Raw genomic sequence first — 21,224 nt, forward strand, 5'->3', positions numbered from 1 at the left:
TATGGGAGCGTTACAGAAAGGGGTATTTTATTTAGTAAAATAATAATACACATTTTCACAAAGAAGTTCACATATTTCATTTACACTAGACATCAATTTAAACATTTACTTTTTACACCAATATTTTTTTTAATTTATCCGTACCTGGCTCTTCTATAGAAAATAACATCCTGCCGGCCACATGCCTTTCCCATAGTGCGTAAGACGAGATCTCGATGTGTACAAAAGCGAAGGAGCAGGATTTCACGCACACTACAAACCACAACGCGATGAGGTAATGCGCATTAGGCGTGTGTATGTGTGTGCCTGTGTATTCATCGCACACCTTCATCCGAGCTCGAATGCGGCGTTAAAGGAAAACAAAACCAACCCTTCCGCTTTCTCACACCCCTCTCGTAACCTTTCCCATTCCAACATGCTACAAATATCAACGAGTTCTTTTCAACGCCGTCAGTTGGTTTCACGGAAAAAAGTGGAACAAAAACACATGCATGGGAACATTCGTTGCCAAAGGTAGAACAATTCGTTTCCAGTTAATCATTATTTTCAATCATCTTTGGCAACGATTGTTTTCCCAAATCTTACTACTGACAGAAAACAGCAATTATGCCGGCTAGTGGAAACAGAACGGAAGCACCACCACCACCACCACCACCACACCAAACGATGGTTGGCTTTTACAGGTAAAGCTGCGCAATTCGGACCACACGGCCCCTTGGCCTCTTAATTATATTGTTTACCCCCTTGCCCTTATGTGCCGTAATACACGGTAGTTGTGTTGTTGTTTATCTTGCGCCGGCCGAGGGCTGGCCAAAAAATGTCGGACTGTGTGTTAGTGTGTCAGAATCGGTTAGATAATATTCTTACTGCAGCAGGCAGGAGGAGGAAACTGTTCCCTCGAGCTGAAACGCTGAGGGAGCGCGAAAAGGAAAAATGAGAAGATAGTCGACCCTGAAAATTAGGGAATATCAGTAACAGCAGCAACCACAACCGGTTTTCACCGGCCGGTTACGCTGTAATGGTGGTAAACACGCTGTAAAAAATGTGCCGAAAAAGCTGCTTCCGAGCAGGTCTCTTCTCCTCTCCGCCACTGTGACTTGAAGGTCTGTGTACCGTTTGTTTGCATTCTGATGCTTTTGATAGCGGAAGTGTACACGCCTCGTGGCGGTGTACAATCAATCAAACTCTCGAGATAAACCTTTGGCGCAGGTCTTTTTCTACTACCAAACACAATCAGATCTTGCGCTCGGCACCTTCTGAGTCATTCAGCGTCAACACGCTCGATTCGATGCGACCTTCATTGTCGTGCGTGTTCGATGATGCCAGTGCCGTGCGATCGGGTAAACAGCATCGGCGACAATTTCTATGTTTACCTGAGTAGTGTAGAGTTCGAACACTCTATTTTCACGTCCATAAATTCAGCCCATTTTTACACCGAGCACAGAGCAAGCGCGCCCCATCGGTGGCAAAAGTGCGATAAACAGGAAACTCATTTCAGAAACAGTAACACGAAAACAACGGCACGAAAAAGGGAAAGAAGATCGGCGTTCGCAACCGAAAGGAAAGGGAGCGAGAGAGAGAGAGACGAAGGAGAAGGAAAATGGGCGAGGAAAGTGTGGACGGAATCCGGCAAGAATGAAAAAACACACAATTATACACACACGCACACACTTACTAACACCGTTTCAAGGTTACTCTAAAACACAACAAGAGTCTCTTCTCTCGCTCACTCGCTTTACGCTTCCCCGCAGTGCAAAGGAATGGCTTATTTTCACACGCCGTTCGGCAGCCGGCAGATTTTTACGCTGTTTTAATCCCCCCTTCACGCAAATTCATCACACGTTTTGCTTTCTTCAAATTCTTGGTAAACTATTTTTTTTCTTACTTCACCAACTCTACGGCAAAAGTTTCCCTTTACAAGCCCCAGAAACCACACAGCGTCGTAGTAAACACAAATTCGTGTGGGGTGGAGGGAATAATAAAAAAAAACACATACACACCATCCAACACACACGCACGTTACGCAAAGAAGGAGGCTCGCTCGGTTGTACCAACACTACCGTAGCACCCAGCTACGTGCGCCTGATGTGTGCGTGCAATCTTTCGTAGTAAGCCGGCGGAAAAGCAAAACAAAAACAAATGCCTCTATCAACCCTTGTGCGCGGATGACAGCTGTCTCGGCGTTGTGGCTCTCGATTATCCGGGCAATGTGAATATTCTATTTCTGTGTTTTTGAATGGTAAGTGTTGGGGAATCTATTTTTAATCATACTTTTGGACATTCAATTAGGCAATTATATTTTCCATTCAATTTGGTCTATTTTCATTAGAAAAAAACAACAAACAACCAAAATTATGACATCATCGGTCACATATTTTTGATGAGGAAAAAGACATACCCCACTCAAACACGGGACACAGTGATCAACAAAACGGGTTCATTAAAACGAGATAGGGAGAGGGGAAAAGCGAGAAAAAGACATCTGCTACAATCCGCAATAGACGCGGATGCTCTCAATTGTGTGTGTGCAGCAGTTGTGCGCATAGTATTACGATGAATATTCCTTCAAAACATGTTTAACTTGACAGACAGGTGGAACAGAAGTAGAAAAAAAAACTCTTGATACCTCGTTTCAGTTTGCACTGACACTTCACTTTGACAGAGAAAATGCATTTGACGTGTAGTTGACGCTCCTCGACAGAGCTCATTATTATGTCTTGTTTTAATAGGGGACAACAAATTGTATACCGAGGTACTTACATTGGACGGCTAGCTGTTGCTGATGCTGTGCGGCTGCTTTCTGTTGGGGTGGGAGAAGAAAAAAAGAGTCAGTATCAAAATTTAACAAGCACATACATAAATAAACTGAACTGAATCTTGATGTGGTTCAACGATTAATAGTTAAATATAACCGATATCTTACAATCATTAACGCCTGCACACCGGAACGCTGGAGGGCCTCCACGTCCAACGAGCGACTACGATGCTGCCGACCCGGAAGTTCCATACCTCCCCCCGATTGTCGCCGCAGCAGCTTATTCTTCAGGTAGGTCGACATGTTCGACCGGTTAGAATTAGCTTTATCTTTCTACCACCACCGTTTCCGGTGGCTTTATACACACACACAAACACGCACGCAACAACACTTGTCAGAACCGTAGAACTTAGGACTTTAATGGATACTCCCAGCTAATGGTCACCGCCTTGGAAAGTTGTACTGATTGATCGTTATCTCTACATAAAGCGTACTTCAATTACCGACGCACCTTACTGAAGAATGGGAAAAAAAACCACACAACTATTGACCGATTCCGGATGCAATGTTACGGCTACTTTATGCTTTCCACTACGAACTACGATAAGCTAAACCACACAACACTCCTCGTCAGCATACGTCATTTGCAGTGGAGAGACAAAGCAAATTGGACCGGACAGCAGGGTAGTATATTCCACGTTGGAACCAAAACCCGTCTAAATGCACATCCAGACCCCAATGCAACCACCCTTCATGCTTTAGTAGACCCGACGCGTGGGTAAACAACAAAACAAAACACTACGAACTACGATAAGCTAAACCACACAACACTCCTCGTCAGCATACGTCATTTGCAGTGGAGAGACAAAGCAAATTGGACCGGACAGCAGGGTAGTATATTCCACGTTGGAACCAAAACCCGTCTAAATGCACATCCAGACCCCAATGCAACCACCCTTCATGCTTTAGTAGACCCGACGCGTGGGTAAACAACAAAACAATTGCAACGGCAGCGCAATGGATAAACACGAGCAGAACGGAACTCCAATTGGCGAACGAGCGTCATCATTTCTGGTACAAACAACAACCTTTCCTACTCATCTTGTGCTTGATGAATTGGTAAGTGCTGGATAAAGGGAACCGCTCGTAAGACTCACTCCTCCTCGTTTGCCGCGTTTTAGTGCTATTTACGTACGTCTTTTTGCCCTGCCAGTGGAACTTATTGAAACCATCCAACTCATTGACGAGCTGGTTATAGGACGCTCTTCGTACGATGCATTGACAATGTGTCCAGTGACAGTAAGCGCAATTGAGGTGAAGGTTTAGTGGGGGAGCTATAAAACAACCGCCTTCAATTGATGGTTTATAAAAGTCCGTCACAATGAATCTGATTGTACTTAAATTTACTTTCTTCCCTGTTGTTTGGTTTGTTTTCCTACCAAATGTGTATATTTTTAAAACAGTCTATTTACGCCTATTCCTGCACAAAATGCCACATACATACACCAAAAAACCATCATGATCAATCATGTCCCCGACCTTTTGGTACAAATGTTTTGAAGCATCCGTACCTAGAAGCAACACGATGCACCTGAGACAACACTTCCGTCTTATCACCTACAGAAGTGAAAATGAAAAACAAAAACCAATCGTGCCTTGATAAAGCTCTGTGCTTTTGAGCGTTCGCTAGGGGCCCACGTGTTTTTAGTAGAAAGGTTCAGTTTTGATGAGACTGCACAGATAAGCGAAATTCATCAGCTCTCGCTTCACATGCGCCGCAACTCACTGCAGATAACCGAAAACAACTGGAAATAACACATTTTTCCGCAATTGATTATGATCGACCCAGAAAAACGACAGGTGCGATTGAAGAATGTTATCAGCATTGTTATTGTTTCTTGTAGATGTATTAGCTTGTTTGCAAGAAGATTTCAAACGTTTCTTAGAATAGATTTGGATGTTCATCCACACCAAACTGCTGAGATTACAGTTGCGACTTGTATTACGTGCCAAAAGGGCAACGGTGCCTATCTCGAAGGGTAACTTCTAATCGATGTGTGTCCCTCTACCACCTTCCAACGAGAGACATTTGGTTCCGCACGAGCGCGAGGCAAAACCTGACCCACCACAGAGCGTCTGAAATTACATCGCCACAATCTGACGGTTGTCGGAGAGAGCACTAGTCGAATCTACGAAACAAAAACACTACAAAAAACAAGTGTTCCTGCAATTATAAAGCTTATTCCACACATGATCGTCTCACCCCCGTTGGCTACCGGAGCTGGTGCATATATTAGATCAACATGTCAACCTGTCATCCTCTCCACAGGTCATGTGTCTGATCGCTCGTACGTGCGCATCACTCGCATCACAGTGCAGCGATGGAAATTGACTGAGAACGCCGGAACGACGGAAATGCGTCTCTCTTTCCCTCTCCGCTGACACAAACCACAGAGACACGTGCATTCGGTCAGTAGGTAGATCGTCTCATGTGTGTCTGCTTTTTTCGTTTCTGGGATAAGTGTACACACTCACATCGTAATGTATGCAAATGAATATAATTGCCCATCTAAAGGGCTGGGGGACAATATTTTGAAAAAAGGGAAATGGAAGATTACCATACCAAAACAGTTGTGAGTAGTTCAAGTAAACTTTTAAGGAAAGCAATTGTTTACTAAACCTGAATTCCAACATTCTCTCAGGATTTTAGCTTTATTTTCCAATTTTGAATCTTCTGGATAGCCCAATAGTTTGGTAATTCCCATAACTCCCATTCTGTTGATGAAGCGTCAACTCACCTCACACACCGTAAAACTAAATCATTCACAGTGCAAATAAAAACAGATCATTTCGAACAAATATTTACTCTTCACTTTGGCCTAATATTAACCTTTCCTACGGTTTGCTGAATTATTACTGTTGTTATTTATCCGAGCTCTTTCTCTCTCTCTTCCCACTTTTCCATCAAACGTAGAAAAACACGCTAAGTGAATGAAACGGTTCGGTGACGGTGAAGGTGCTAAACGGACGAAGAAGTGAACGATCTACTACTGTACTGCATAGATCGACCTGGTACGGTCGCCGACCACGCTTCTGTTAACTAATAGAGAACTGGATACACTGTGCTGCAGCGAACAGACACACTTGACCCTAAGCTAGTCAGTAAACAAGGTGTCAATTGAACCAGGGGACGAACCGTGCTGGACAACCTCTCCCTCCCATTGGTAGGGACAATATAGTACGCGACTCGCAATTTCCAGTAGACCTCAGTGGAAAGTGTTGTTGCTAAAAATAGGTCCTCCCCGGTTGCATAAAGTCCCGCGCAGCAGCGTCGTCACAGACGGCAGGAAGCAACAATTACGACCCACTTCCGGACGGCGTAAGGCTCCTTTCCTTCGTCGTGCTTGGATTTAAGAGGACGTCTTTTGAAGCTGAAAGCTGAGGAGGTGTATCTACCTTCAAAGAAGAAGCTTCTTTTGGAGGCATATTGCAGTTTTTTCTTACGCTGTTATCAACGGACAAACAAAATCTTCCTCCCCGTGCGTGTTCCAGAGTCATTCGCATTATCTAGTAACATCTAGAGCAAACAAACGATATGAAGCCGTTAAATATTGGCATTGTGTGTGCACCACAGAATCAATATTATCTCGCACAATTTTATCATTTAACAAGGTTTTTGGGGTTTGGATTCTCCTCCACCATTTGAGGCCACCCCCCTCGTTATACCCTTTTCTCAAGGCCCCACACCATGGGTGTGCAGGGTAAAAGGGCATTACGCGAACGATAAACACACTCACACACCACAGCGAAGTGCGTTTGTGTCATTGCTTGCAAATGAAATCAAATTGAGCGTAATAGAGGGTAGTGGAGGTTTACTGTCACTTGTTTACGCTTCAAGGGATTGTTTAATTTTCAAGAACTTGAAAACAAAGCGTTATTCTTGCGATGATGCCCGTTTCCAGAAATAAACCTCCTCCTATCTATTATCCAATCTGATAAAAATCCCAACCGGATGTTACGAAAGAGGACTACTCCAGTGAAGTACTAACTACGTAGTTTCAAAACTAAACAACTCCCTCACACATCATTTGCACCCCGGAGGAGGGATAACTCCTGTACCATCCGGTAGGAGGGGAAGAATGAACAAACAACCATTTTGAAGTGATTTTGCGATACTCTTTGCACACTATTTGCTCTTGTGATTGCCCTATCAAGCTGCCCCATAATCAGACCCATTATCAGACCCACTGTACTTGTTCAGGTTGTCCCAACCGCCTTAGGGAAAGGTCCCTTTACCCTCCCACCCCAAAGAGAGGTGTTGATAAGCACTGTTACTGTTTACCGGGCATCCGGGTTGGAGCGATGAGTCCAATGCGCATGTGCATGTGCAACCTTCAATCCGAAAAATCGCTACCGATCGATCGGCCGGGAACAGAGTGCAGCACTCCTAATCGAACGGGACACGCTGGAAAGGTAAACATACTCCAGACGCTGTGTGCCTGTGTGGTGTACTATCAGCTGGCCAACTAATAGGCGTAATGGAAAATACTTGCTCCCAAAAGGAGCACTTTAATCCGGGCAATCGGTTCTACACGCTTTCATAGACACTCCAACGCCATTGATTCAACGTGTTGGGGCTGGCGGTTAAATGTCAACATTTAAAAAGGTTCTGAAGAGCTGTGATGCGCGAGCACTAGTCGCTAAAAATAGCTTCTTCACAAAACTGTTGAATCTTCAAGTGCTGAAGAGTTTTGATTGCATCTTTATTGCGCACACGTTCGTTACCGGTGGAATCAAGTACATACAAATATTACATAGGGAGGTGAACTTGTTTTTGCAGCAATACTTAAGTGACTGATAAACCACGGTCAGGGAATGAGAGTAACATAGAAACCACAAGTAGAAGATGTTTTTTTTTTCAATTTCGTCGCAGACATTTCCCCCCAACATCAGAATACATTTTCATATAGCGCCCTACGCAAACGATACGCGAGAGGCGTCTTCTCAAGGTTGCACGCGAATAGAGGATCATTTACACTACGCAGTCGTCTTGCCGTTCTTTCTTAAACCGGAAGTTTCATAAGTGTGTGCACTCGCGGGCAATTCTGATTGAGCAATTGGTTGCACGATCCAAAGTCCTCTCCGGCGGCTGGAGACGTACCCGTAACAACAATAGGTCTACCAGCCGCATGACCGGCCTACCATCCCACATCAGCGCTCCTTCTTCATTCCATTTCCACAAAACACACTCCACGCAACGATGGTGTCGCTGTTGCACATCACTTTCCTTCAAAGCTCTTGCGGCAGCTCTTGAATCGGCCACCGAACAACCGACCAACGGTTCGGTTTCACTTTCCTACCGCAACCGCGCAAACAAATACGAAACGGACGGTCGACCCTGCGCGCATCGACGTTTGGGGGGGCACGGTAAAAAAGCCACCAGATGCAACCGATCGATTGCTGCATTAGATTGGTAGAGATCGCATCACACAAACACACTGGCGCACGGGCACGCGGCAAGCGAGTGAAACAACAAACCGAGGCACAGAGAAACACAAACACACAACGGCGATGGAGATCTGAGCTTTGGACGGTGGCTACAAAACTACAATAATAGCGAGCCACATGACCACCGACCTGGCCAATGCTCGATTGCAACGATCCCGTTACCGTACACACACGCACGCACGCACACACACGTTTTCTATTCGTCACTTGATCTCGTTTGTGACGAGCGCGGTCACACCGCACACCGTACCGTCCGCCACTAGGTTGGTCGTGCACGCGGTGGCCTTAGATAAGTGCATTCACACTGCACAGAGGGGGTGCAGTGATCGAGATCCGGAGAAGAGGAGAGAAAGAGAGAGAGGGAAATGGAGGCTGCTTCAAGAACCAACTGGGTCACAACCGTGGCCTTCCGTGCCTTCCGAAAACCAAACATTGCACGTTGTCGCGCCCGAAACACACACACACACACACACGTGGTGACACGACGATACACAACCACTAAAGCTCATCCACGAGGTCCGTGGCTTTGAATAATCACAGTCAATCTGTATAATCACCTATCCCTTACACCCGGCGGTAAACTCGAGCGGAACGCGCGTCCTATTCAGACCGACTGTGCAACCGAACTAAAGACGTTTGCGTCGAGCACACGCGGCACATCCGCACGAGCTGCTGTGTGTCGCTACCGGTATACGTCATCACCTTCCAGAAGGCGCTCGTTCACTCGCAAATGAACCTGCCGCCCTGTGGGTACAGCGCGATATCGGTCAAACGACCAACAAACGACGATGACGTCACGCACGGTACGAAGCACACGAACCGATACTAACACTTGCAGCTGCACTATCAGCCCGTGCGAGCCCGAGAGACTGCGCGAGCGCGCGTAATCGAACCGATCTTTCACTATCAATCGGTGGGGTGTCACCGCACACAAAGCAAACACCCACCGACTGCTGCACCAGACACCAGTTCCTCCTCCGTGTGCGGGCGAATCTTCGCACGCTCATACGAAAAAGGACATGCTGATCCACCACGTCTGCCCGATGGCGTCACATGAACAATATACCCCTGCCAGTCTCGGCAACCGCTCTCACACGCTCTCATAGACCCCCCCCCCCCCCTCCCCCCTGCAGGCTCGATCACTCTTCTACCTTTGCCCGTCACACCACCACCGAACCGGTCGGTTGGTTACAGCTGGTGGTGGAGAGAAGGTAATTGAATCGGATGCTGCCGATGTTACGAGTGATCGATTGGTGGTGGTGGTACTACAACAAAAAGTGCCCCCCCTTCGTACCGTCCGGTAGCGTACGTACGTCAAACAAGCCACCGTTTGACCTTGCGCCGTACACGGTTGCGGCCGTGCATGGAGCGACCATTTTTGTGGACACTCTCAGTCGCGCACACGTTACACCGTGTCCCGTGTCAAACGGCTCGAGAAGGGCTCGAAAATTCACCACCAGTCGAGAGACTGGCAAACAAATTAATTGAAAAACACTAAAAAATACTTCAGCTTCAGCAGCAGCGTCTTCAAACGTATAAGAGAGCGCGCGTAAAAGGCACCTGGTGAAGGAAACATTCAACCGATCGCTGGGCCGCTCTTTGTACCGCTTTTATTCTGACGTAATTAACGACATCGTTGCACACCATTGGCTGGGGGGCTGTGGTCCCTTCGCCGTTTCTATGCCGCTGCGCTGATGGCGGCGCACAGATAATTGCGTATCGATTGCTTATCTACTAGCGTGTTTATAGAGTAGTAATAGCTGATAATTCTATCACCTTCGATTAAAAATGGGACCCGCTGTCATGTGTGGAAGCTTTTAGCCCCGCGCTCGTTTGTTTGCTTGTTAGTTGTTTAGTTTTCCCTTGTGCCAAGCGATCTTTGATCGCTGTAACCTACACACAAACAGTTGCGTAATGGTGAAATGCAGAGGGAATTGACAACTCAACAACAAGCCGACGTGTATTTGGTCGTTAATGAAGTAAACAAAACAAATATTTGATCAATTCATCCGCTATTCCAACAACAGGAAGAAGCCTTTTCGGTTGTCAGTAAAACACCGGTTAAGAGCACAGCAAATGGAACAGTTCCCATTAGTAAATGTTCATTTGATTTTTAATTATCTTACTAAATATTGAAAACTCATACTTTTAGTGTACACGTGGAGGCGACGCATATTTCCTCGTGAGGTATTTTTGCTAACAAATCAACCAACGCTAGTAACAATTCGAAAGAATTGGCTGGGAAGTAGCTCGGCTCCACAGCTATTTACCGAAACAAGGATATTTTAATTATATTCTGCAAAAAAAGAAGCATTTTTACACTAAAACTCCATGAATTACATCATTGTAAGAGGTGTCCGAGTTGAATCCAGTTGAATTCATGCGTGAAACCTCGGACATGAACCATTCTCACGAGAAAACTCTCTAGCGCCATCTATGCGTCAAACTGCGTCGAGTAGTTTTGAATAGCTCGAAACACTATTTCGAGCACATTTCTAACGCTCCGCAGGTTTCAACACTCTTTTACGTTACCATTTACGCTCTCCTTTTTACAATCACATCAACATCATTAATCTAACCACAAGCAGTGCTTTGCCGGTAAAACAACTGATCCGTGCCATTTTCCCTACACTACAATGTATACACAAAACTGTCTCTGTCTGCCCCTTCCTACGAGACAAATCATCGTGACCACATCAAGATTCATTTCATACCCGACAAAAAGTGTCAAAAAACCCACTGCCCATCAAACCCACTTACCGCTTTACGTTTGTCCGCCTCGGAAACGGCCGAATTGGAACGGTGCCTAAACAAATCCATCACCTTCGTCATCGGAGACTTGCCGACGTCCGCTCGGCGCACAGCCGTTACCGTGTGGTAGTACTAAAAGAGACACACAAAACAAAACCGAGCACCAAATTACGCCAGGGTCGAATTGGTGGCCGAGGTGATCCAACGCTCTACCAACCTGTGCATCACTGCCCGCGTGCGGATGGGCGGAACCGTCGCGCACCTTCGACGAAGTGCCGGCGGTGGCGGCAGCGCCCGTAGCACCGGCCGGTTGCTGGTGCTGGTGGCTGTGCCGGCCGCCGACGTGCAGCGCTGCCTTCATACTGTTCATAATGCCCCCGGAAGTGCTGATCGGCCCGCTGCCCATGCCGGTGCTATCCTTATCCGAGCCCGATTTGCTTCCATCGTCCTTTTTCTTCTTTGAATCGGAACCCTTGCGCGGTCGGAACACGTCGAATATCGTCGGTCTTCGATTTGGACTGGCAATACCTAAAATAAAGAGGAACAACAATAACGCTCATTAGTTGCTGTGGCTTTGGTGTGTCTCCTCCCCCTCTCTCCTTACCGTGCACGGTCGATTGGTTCAGTACGGGCGCTTCCTCTCCGCTGCGGCGCCGTTCCAGCGAACCGGAACGTGCGCCGGATCCGACCCGCTCCGAGCTGCGCGACAGGCTTTCGTGCTTGCGGTTCAGCTTTTCCAGCTTGGCCGCTTCCTTCTCGAGCCGGCGTGCCTCCTCGCGCTTCTGTTTCATCACCTCCTTCTCCTGCTTCTTTGCTTCCTTTTCGCTTTTCTTCTGCTTCTTGGAGGCACGCGTCGACGACTCGCCGGAGGTGGCCGGTGCCGTCGACGGACGCTGGAAGTTGCCGGAATCGATTGCATCCTGCCGGAAATGAAGCAAAGTAGAATTAGCATAAGGATAGAACATTAAAATGGAAACCTAGCATCATCATCCCCTATCAATGCATGAGTGCGCTATCAGCACACTTCGTTCGTTCGTTCGTTGTTATCTTTTTAGGTTATGTTATGAGAGCTACTATCGCAAAACAAGGACATAGTTAAAACAATCGAGAAGCTACAAAATTGGATTCCAAAACCTCATCGTACAAACAAAACTTACTGCTTTCGTGGGAGACTTTTTCTTCGCGGGACTATCGGCAAACGCCGCGTAGTTGGGTTTCGCATTCGCTGGCAGCGTTGTCGCTCGAGCCCCGGGCACCACTGCAATGTCTTCCTTCGCTTTGGCGGTCGCCACCGGATCCGGCCGCTTTACCCAAACCTCATCCAACTCGAACGGAATGTTACTGCTCTTGGCTGCTGCCTCACCGGCCGACGCTTGCTGGCCGTTCGATAGCGAGTTGACCGAATCGCAGCCACCCGCATCAGCACCGGCTGCCGACGAGAGCGATCCTCGGCTTTGCGTGAGTGGACGGATTTCTACCAGTGATGTGTCGAAGAAGCGCCGATCGAGATGGGGCGTGTTGAGGTGAGGTGCCGCCGCCGCGTCGGGCGAAAACATGGAACGCAGCGAGGTGTGCTGCCCGGTGCCGCTACTGCACGGGAAGTGGATCGTTTGAGAGTTTTGTGCGGCAGACACCGGGAGCAGGGCGATCGTTTCCGGCCGCAGTCGGGCGGGAGGGCTCGGTGTGTCCGGCTGCCGTTTGTACTGTTCCTGCTGCTGCTGCTGCTGCTCCTCTTCCTGCGTCTTCGTGACCATGAAGCGAGACTTGCGAGGCGCCTCCGCTTCCTCCTCCTGCTTGCCAGCCGTGATGATCGCTGGTTCCTTTTCCGCTGGCGTACCGATGACGATCGCCGGGATCGGACCGCAAGCCGACCGGCCGGTAGCGGACGGGGGGGAATGTGATGCCAACTGCTGCTTCTCGTCCTCTTCGTCCTCCTCGCGACACTCGGACAGTCGGCGGCGCACGTGGAACGGGAGGATTATGGGCAGCGAGGAGGGCCCGAACAGGACGCTACTGTCCGAACGTCTGCCCGGGCTCATCGGGGGAATGGGCATTCGGAAAGGCGTCCCGGGCCCATCCAACAGCGGATGGTCCAGCGGTCGATGCTCGGTAGGGGCGGTGCGCGTTCGCCCCACACCCTCCTGCTGCTGCTCATGATCCAGTTCCTCTTCCACGTCGCTCACCGAGCTGCTACCGTCGCTCCAGGACGAGGCAGACGGGTGTCCACCGACTTTGGCCCCAGGTCCGCTACCACCACTGCCGCCGGCTGGCCGTGCCTGTCCTCCCCGGGCGGCGGAAGAGCGCTGCGGGGGCAGACCATGATCGTCGCCAAAGTCCGAATCCGAATCAGACCGAATGTTCTCGAGCTCCTGCATCAGGCTGTCGAAGTGCTGCTCGAAATCTTGATCCATCACCGCACCTCCCACGTACACCGGGGTGCCCTCGCTGCCCCACGGGTGGTGCAGCAGCTCGGTGGGCCTGTACGGGGGCATGTTTTTGAAGTTCGTTTGCGGCAGCGCCTCCTCGCCCGCCCGCGGTTGGTTCTCCTCCATGAAGTCGACGCGCTTCTTCATGCGCCGCTTGGCCTCCTCCATGTCGCGCGCCATTCGCCGCGCGTTTTGCTCCTCGTCTGCGGTGTTGCCGGTCCCGTTGTTGTTGTTGTTGTTGTGGTTGTTGTTGTCGTTGTTCTTCGGTGACGGTGCCATCGATGCGGCGAGAGGCGGCTGCTGTTCCCGCTCCAGTATGAACAACCCAGTAGTAGTGGTAGTGTCAGTGGTGTTAGTTCCGCCACCGTTCGATGAATCGGCCATTTAATTAATCTAAATTCGCTCTCGCTGTGCAGCCACGCAGCCGGTGGGCCACCGGGAAGACTGTGGACCGCGGCTGCCTCAGTGCTTCCCAGCACGATTAATTAGGGTTAATTTATTTGTACTGCTGCTGCTGCTGCTGCTGCTGCTCCTTTTGCCTTGTCCGCCCGCTAGCTCTTATCGCGTTTTTTTGAATTCTTGTCTTCTCAGTAACTCGGGCCTAAGTTTCTCTCTACGATGATCAGGTCGTTGCTGGGCGTTGTTTATCTTTCCGATGCAACACAGCGCACCGGAATGCAGTTTGTGTTGGAATACAGCACACTTTGTTTGCCTTTTGTGCTTCGCGATTACAGCCGGCTGCTGCTTGCTTTGCTGCCACAGGTCTCGCCACAGATGGAAGCGGGATGCGTGTCACCTTGTTTCATTTTCTACCGGTCTAGCCGCAGCCGTACGGTGCCTGGTGAAGGATGAAGTATGCGTGATGAGCAGAGGGTGTTAATCGGTCAAGAAAAAGGTAATTTCCACACGACTTCAACCGAGCCTATGAGGCAGAGACGAGTTGGGATAGCTTGAGTAGACTGTAACCGGCAAACTTTGACCAATGTTCAGGTTTGGCTGACCCTTACGAAGCATAACCCTTAAACCCTTATATATTAGAATCTGTATTATACTGAAAACAGCATTATTTGCAAGTATAAAAGCGCCCCACAAAGTTGAAGCTCCGAGAAACAGCTGTCTATCAAATGCAGTTTCTTGAGCAAATAGTGCACAAACGTGATAACGTCTTATAGCTTATAGCTGTCTTGCTTGAAACCAAGACCCAACGTAGCACACTGGGCACGTCAATGTTGCTACTGCTAACGATAAATGGAGCCGTCATCGCTGTCACGCATGCTAACAATCTGTTTGTCTGGAAACTATTTTTACATCTCCAACAAAGACGTTCAACAGTTTCTGTCCCTGTGATAAGGTTGTTGAAGCAAAAAGAGAGGATTGTTTCTACTGCTGGGTACAGTTGGATGCTCAGCAACATGACGTATGTACGTACGATACCGAGTAACTTTCATAAATTATCATTCAAAAAAGAGTTATTATAGTTTGCCAATGTTGATCAGAACTCAGAACGATTTCAAATAATTACTTCAATCTTTGCATCTTCGTTTTTGCACCCCTAGCTACAAGCGATACTCCAGCTGCCCCAGTCTAGCCCTACTTAAAAGGGTACACGTGTACGACCGAAGCCGAGTCGGCCGTTTGCACCCCACCCAATTGCGGAAAGCATACCCATCGAAAGCGCTTCCCCATACATGGGGCGAAGGGTCCGACGCACATGTGTTAGAATGACAAACGCGACCAAACAGTTTTGTTCGACGTGGTAACGTTGTGGTTGTACTGATGCTAGGGGGAAGGGCGCATTGTGTTGTGCAAACAGGGCTGGGTGGCTGGGCGGCTGGATGTCTGTTTGCTAATGATAACCGAACCAAGCAAACACACAAACACAGCGCGCGCCCAACGGATGATGGGGGGAGATTGGTGGTTCGAGACATTAGGAGTATTGAAATGTTACCCTTCTCCCACCTTCTGCCCCTTAGCCGCCCACTGCGCCCGTCGGTCTCGACGTGACATAAAGGTGACAAATAAACACTAAACCATCATCGCCCGTACAAACATGGGCACGAAATCATCTTCCCATTTCCTGCGCGATTTGAAACGTGTTGATATTCGGAACACGAGCCATATTGTCCCAGTGGCGGATTTAACGGTGCGCGGACTGAGCGGCCGCGGGGGGCCCCGTCAATGTAGGGGCCCCGAGTAAGGAAATTTCAGCATATAGAACAATGTGTACAGTAGTGTCAGCAAGAGCTTCTGTGCTAGTTAGGGGCCCTATGGATGAAGGGACTCATAAACTATAGGGGCCCAGTACAGGGATTATAAGCACCCCCCCCCCCCCCCCCCGCCAGCAAACCATTGAGGTGTGTGTGATTCAAAACCTAATGCAACAATATGCACCTAGCCCCGCTCGACACCAACCGGGGGGCCTCCGCTCCTTTTAACGCTTAGGGCCCCCAACACCCTAAATCCGCCACTGTATTGTCCATTTGTGTGTGTGTGTGTGTGTGTGTGTGCGATTCGGGAGCAAAATGGACGCCACCGGTTGTTGCTGCGCTGACATTGGTAATGTTGAAGATGGATGAGAAGCTGTGTATTCATCCTACAAAAGGAAACCAATGTCGTCTGGCAGTTCGATTTACACGCATTCAGCGGCATCAAACAAAGAGCGGCGTGAAAGAGAAAGTCAATTAATGCACGCGATCAACCATGAGGTTGTAGCGGCAGGGCAAAAGGGGTTGAACAGCATAATAGGTCACGATCCGATCGCCAACTCGCCCCTTCGCTAAACAGCTGAGTGAAGCGCAGAGGTCGTTGAACTGTACGCTTCGTTTCGTCTTATGGCATCGGACTAGAGTGCTTTGTTATTCAATCAGCAGTATGCAAACACGGTCTAACTTTAAATTGTACTTCTTTTAATTGGGGATTGCTTCCATGTTATGATACGTTTGAGGATGGAGGGGTTTTTTGTTAGGAAAAAAACCCTTAAATGATCGCTGAGGCCATTCTGTTATTTCAATTATTGGGAGATGTATCATCAGTGTTTGATACAGTTCCTTAAGTGACCATATTAAGCCCTTGACATTGCAAATTTGAATCATTAGAGCATTCCTGAGACTCATCACCAATATCTTAACAGGAAGAGTAGTGCCACGTGTGATAAGATATCCAATTTAGAGTAAACAGCTACACCCTTCGTAGAGACTGATGTCATACTAGGTTGGAAGTAACATCAACCTTTGTTTAAAATTGATCAGAAATTAACTGATGAAGGACACAGCTTACAGCTCGGAGCTTATGACATCGAGAGAATGATCAGAATCTCAGAATAATTATATCTAAACTCTCTTCTACGGAATCTCTTCTACGAACAGCACTGATAGCAGCAACTCTACCTACAATCATTGCTCTGATTAGACTATACATTTAACAATCAAGTGACTCTATACCGGTTAAGTGTACCTGTGTGCAGTAAAACTTTTAATTACCCTCACGACTTTTATTGCAAAACGTGATCAGCTGTTCAGCGCGTAGATCACATGCAGCGCAAAGCCGGGCCTCATTTCTACAACGCAACGAAAACACACCCAATCGCTACATTTCGAACTCACGTGTTGCACATTTACCACGGTGTGATATCTTGTATCACTGACAAAACAAACACACCACACCAACAAACTTAAGTGAGCACCAATCGTACTAGGACATTTCGTGAGTATTGCTGGAATCAGGTACAACAAACCATTACGCGATCCGTTAGCCGTGGATTTCATTTGCATTCATTCCAACCGGGCAGGCAAAGCCGTTTGCAGCCGTGGCCATCAACTGATATGTGGCCGGAATACATAATGATTGCTGGTGGCGTCGTTGTAAGTCAAGGGTCTGTGCCGGTGGGCCTATCTTTTCGGTCACCCTGAACGTTTACACGCCCAACACTAAGGTGTGTGTGTGTGTTGACGTGCCTCAGGACTTTGGGAGCTTCGAAAAACACATTCAGTTTCAGTGTCGACCGCAAGCAGTCGGTGGTCTAGAGGGTGAAAAAAATCACCACAATCGTTCAAACACCAAACACGAACATGATAAGACAACGCCCAGGCCATCTTTGTACCACAGCCGCACAGTATCGGGGACGTTCACGGTGTACCTTTTTGATAGAAGATTGGTCATTTCATTTCAACACCACCTCACAACATATTGATCGACGACGCCTCCCTGTACGAGAGGTTAGGGCCCATCTTTAACTGGGGACAGAGCGGCGACCTTGGCAGGGACCTGTCATCCGCGCGTGAATTTTGCTACGAATTCTGCTATCTTACAGGGCGAGATGATGATGCTCCTTCGTCCCGTAGATAAGTATTTTAAAGCCACTCTTCATCAGTCTGCAAATAAATCATCACCGGCGGTGGTTTTGGTTTCAACAAACACGCGGAACAAAACAACAGCAACAAAAACGCTGCGTAACGTAGTAATGGAATTTGCATGGAATTGTTTGAAGAAAATAAAGCCATAAACCAACGTCATTTAGGAAGCACCGCATACAGAATCATACACACAAAACAGGCGGAAAGGCGTCTATTTTTGCCTCACTATATTATGCAAGGTGATTCGGTCGTGTTTATTGCGACCGGCGCGTTGTCGTGTGCTGCACGAGCAGCATTTTTCGATAAAAAATTAGAATCACACGACGCAAAAACCGGGCTCCCGGGTGACAGGCGGATAAACAAACACGAAGCCATTCCACCCAGGCGCCCAGACGCCAGAGGTATTTTCTCTCCGTCGAGGTGCGAGGAATGATGATTAATGATCAATTATTTATTGTTGGTGCTTTGTTCCGCACGAAGTGACCAATCGTGTTGGTCGTTTTTGGTGTGGTTTGCTGTTAGTGTTTTTGGACAAAAAGAATCACGCGGTGGATTGTTTAGCGAAAGCTTGGAAAAAGGTGAAATTGAACCACTACAAGAGCAATTTGCGGGTGCAATAAACTGCCTTCTATTCTAAGAGATAATAGATTAGGAAGATATACCATATATACATAGAGAATGAGTGATATTCTTAATAACGTCCATGCTTCACAAAGGCAACTACTTCCCTGTGACTAGACGAGACTATCTGGCCACAACGAAACCAATACAGACGTATGCAGAACGTCTAGTTCGTCGAGTCTAGTTAGTCTCTAGCAGCAGACAACAACCACATACAACATCTCGCGCCATGAGTTCAAATCGTGAATCTATCACGACCATCGATAAGTTAAGACACCAAGACCGAGGGGGGAGATTAGTCGTCTGTAGCGAAGAGCTCCTGGAAGGTAATCCACAAACAGTTCAACCTGCATTCAAGTGTTTGTCCACAAGTTTGTAACCCATTGGGAGCATTATTCCGACAGTATTAGGCCCTCCCAGAGTATCTTGAGTTGGATTACCACCTTCTAGATAAGACTTTTTTACTTGAAATCTCCAAAATAGCCTACAATGTATGACATATTAACTATGTTTGCTTGATATTAGCACACGTTTAACGTTCTTGATCAGATCATGTCAGCATCACCGTGCAATACTCAACCGCTTACATCATCCAAATGATTGAGGAAATGGGAACGGATTACAAACCGCCCAGCTGTGCAACAAAACGCTCGATCGGTTGTGCGATCACTTACATCGATTACCAGTCTCGACATTCTTGAGCAAAGCCGTTTGTTTCACCTTCCCAAGATGAAGTGCGGATTTACTGACGCAAGGAGCGACGAGACACACACATACGGGAGGGGAAGCTATAATTTGCTCGTAGTAATCGAACCAATCGAAAGGTCTCTTAGCTCTTGTAGATAGAAATCACACCTCCTGCAATACTGGCAGTGTTGGCAGTTTATTATAACACATGTGTTTGTCTACCATTGCCTGGTGATACATTGGTGGTGCATCGATTTAAATGTTAATCAAACCGCCACAACATGAAGCGGGTATGGGAGGGTTTCACACCGACCCCATGTGTCTTGGAAAGAGGTCAAGGTAACAAAACGGCAGCACAATAGAAAGCAAGAGGTGAATATGCAAATAGAAGGAAACAGATAAAAAACACTCTTTGGAAAGCATGGATTGTATGATATGAAAGATTGTGTTTGTTTTTAGAAACTAATCACAACACACTGCAAACATCAAACGCTTCAACCTTTTTCACCTGGAAAGCCTTGAGCGCAGCGCCAACTGCACATCGCATCACCACCACTGCTGCCGTGCGGCATTTTCAATGTCGGCCAAGGCATCATCGCGTTGCCATATCGATGCAACCAATTAGCATGTGACGATGACAACGACGACTGCGAGGAGCAGGAGGCAGTAAGTGTGTCCACGACGACAAAATAATCGACGACGGTTTGACTAAACGCACCGCGGCACTTATCTCACACCGAGGGCCCCATCGTCAACAGCCAACAGTGCAAAGCATCCCACCCACCCACCCAGTCGCTTTGCGGAGGGCAAAAAAGCCGCACTACCGCCTGGCGTTGGCGTGCAAATTTCTCAACCCATTCGCGTTAATATCATTCGCGGCTGCGTGGGGCGCGAACGACTAGGGGTCGCGGGAGTGGGTAACATTCCTCTTCACAGCTGTTTTCAATTAGAGAATGTCACCGACCAGCGGCAACAGCGGAGAGTCCAGGGGGCCCTGCCGATCAATTGCTCCAAACGAGCGCGGGATTTAAATTGAAGTTAATGATTTATGTAAAACACCGAACCGAACGTCGCGAATGTGTGGCTAAAGGTTAACGTTTAGCGAAAAAAAAAAATGATTCGGCGGATCGAACGTTTGACCTGCCACCCAGTTTTATGAGGGCAGAATGTGTATGAAGTGCTATAAAGTGATCAAATGAGTTCTGTTTTTAAGACAAACTGTACCTCATTAGAATGGAAGCTGTTTAACAAATTGCTCTTTGTAAGCCATCAAAGTCATGATTTTTCCACTACAAATGATGACGCGATGCTATACGCCCGTCAATCATTATCGTACCGAGGGCAACAAGCTGGCACGGGCAATCGTTAAAATGCAAGCTCGATTACGTTTTCCTGCTCATTGAAAACTCGGCCAATGCATCAAAGCTGACCATCCCTTAGCTCGTCTACCTATGCAGGGGACGTATACTACAGTAAAAGATAACATTTTCCACAGTGTGAAACAGAGCATTCATTTCTCCTGTAGCCGAGAGATGGATACCTATTAACTATCAAACATTTTTTCAATTTGTTTTAATTATTTTCTGGTAATATCGTTTATACCAAGCACACACTAAAATGGTGCGAAAACCCCTGTAATTGCTAGTGGCGTGACAAATGTACCACCGTGCACCAGCTGCTAGGATTAGAACGTCGATAAGCAAGCATGCCCCAACCGTACCGGCGATGGTCGAATCACCCCAACCATAACGACGCGGCGATCGTTAAGAACGCGCCGTAACTCTTGCGTGAGGTTAATTTATTTCGCGTGCTGCCCCTGCTCCTGTGTCTGTGTGTGTGAGTGTGTGTTGTGCCACGGCACCTAGGTACACAACCGTGAACCGCATGGCAAATATAACATTAGTCTTTCGTCCTCTCTTCTTGACCTTTACCGGCCACATCCGGTACAAGCAAAAACAAAAGTTTCTCGCCCCAACCCTTTGCACTTTCTCTTTGTCTTCGCTTCAAAATCGCTTCAAAATCGGGCAATCAAGAGGTGATTAGTGCGAGCTAGCACACCAATAACGGCGGCATACAACGGTGTTCTGTGGGGAAGTATCATTTTGCTTTATTGGCTTGGTACGT

General features: G+C 47.7%; 2 protein-coding genes across 5 annotated transcripts in view; one reads left to right on the forward strand and one right to left on the reverse strand.

Moving 5' to 3' along the window:
• Nucleotides 1–21,224, forward strand: part of LOC120950462 (60S ribosomal protein L17) — a 195,683-nt gene that overhangs the window by 87,231 nt on the left and 87,228 nt on the right. The gene's annotated exons all lie outside the window — the stretch shown is intronic.
• LOC120947496 (uncharacterized) overlaps nucleotides 1–21,224 on the reverse strand; it is a 60,700-nt gene that overhangs the window by 33,091 nt on the left and 6,385 nt on the right. For all 4 annotated transcript variants that reach the window (XM_040362865.2, XM_040362864.2, XM_040362863.2 and 1 more), the window contains exons 3-7: nucleotides 12,172–14,278; nucleotides 11,619–11,934; nucleotides 11,232–11,542; nucleotides 11,024–11,146; nucleotides 2,761–2,800 (exon numbers count right to left, since the gene is read on the reverse strand). In XM_040362865.2, the coding sequence (XP_040218799.2) occupies nucleotides 2,761–2,800; nucleotides 11,024–11,146; nucleotides 11,232–11,542; nucleotides 11,619–11,934; nucleotides 12,172–13,824 (2,443 nt within the window). In that variant the 5' untranslated portion in view covers nucleotides 13,825–14,278. The remainder of the gene's footprint in view (nucleotides 1–2,760; nucleotides 2,801–11,023; nucleotides 11,147–11,231; nucleotides 11,543–11,618; nucleotides 11,935–12,171; nucleotides 14,279–21,224) is intronic.

This window comes from Anopheles coluzzii, chromosome 2 (genome assembly GCF_943734685.1).
Source record: "Anopheles coluzzii chromosome 2, AcolN3, whole genome shotgun sequence".
Taxonomy (NCBI): domain Eukaryota; kingdom Metazoa; phylum Arthropoda; class Insecta; order Diptera; family Culicidae; genus Anopheles; species Anopheles coluzzii.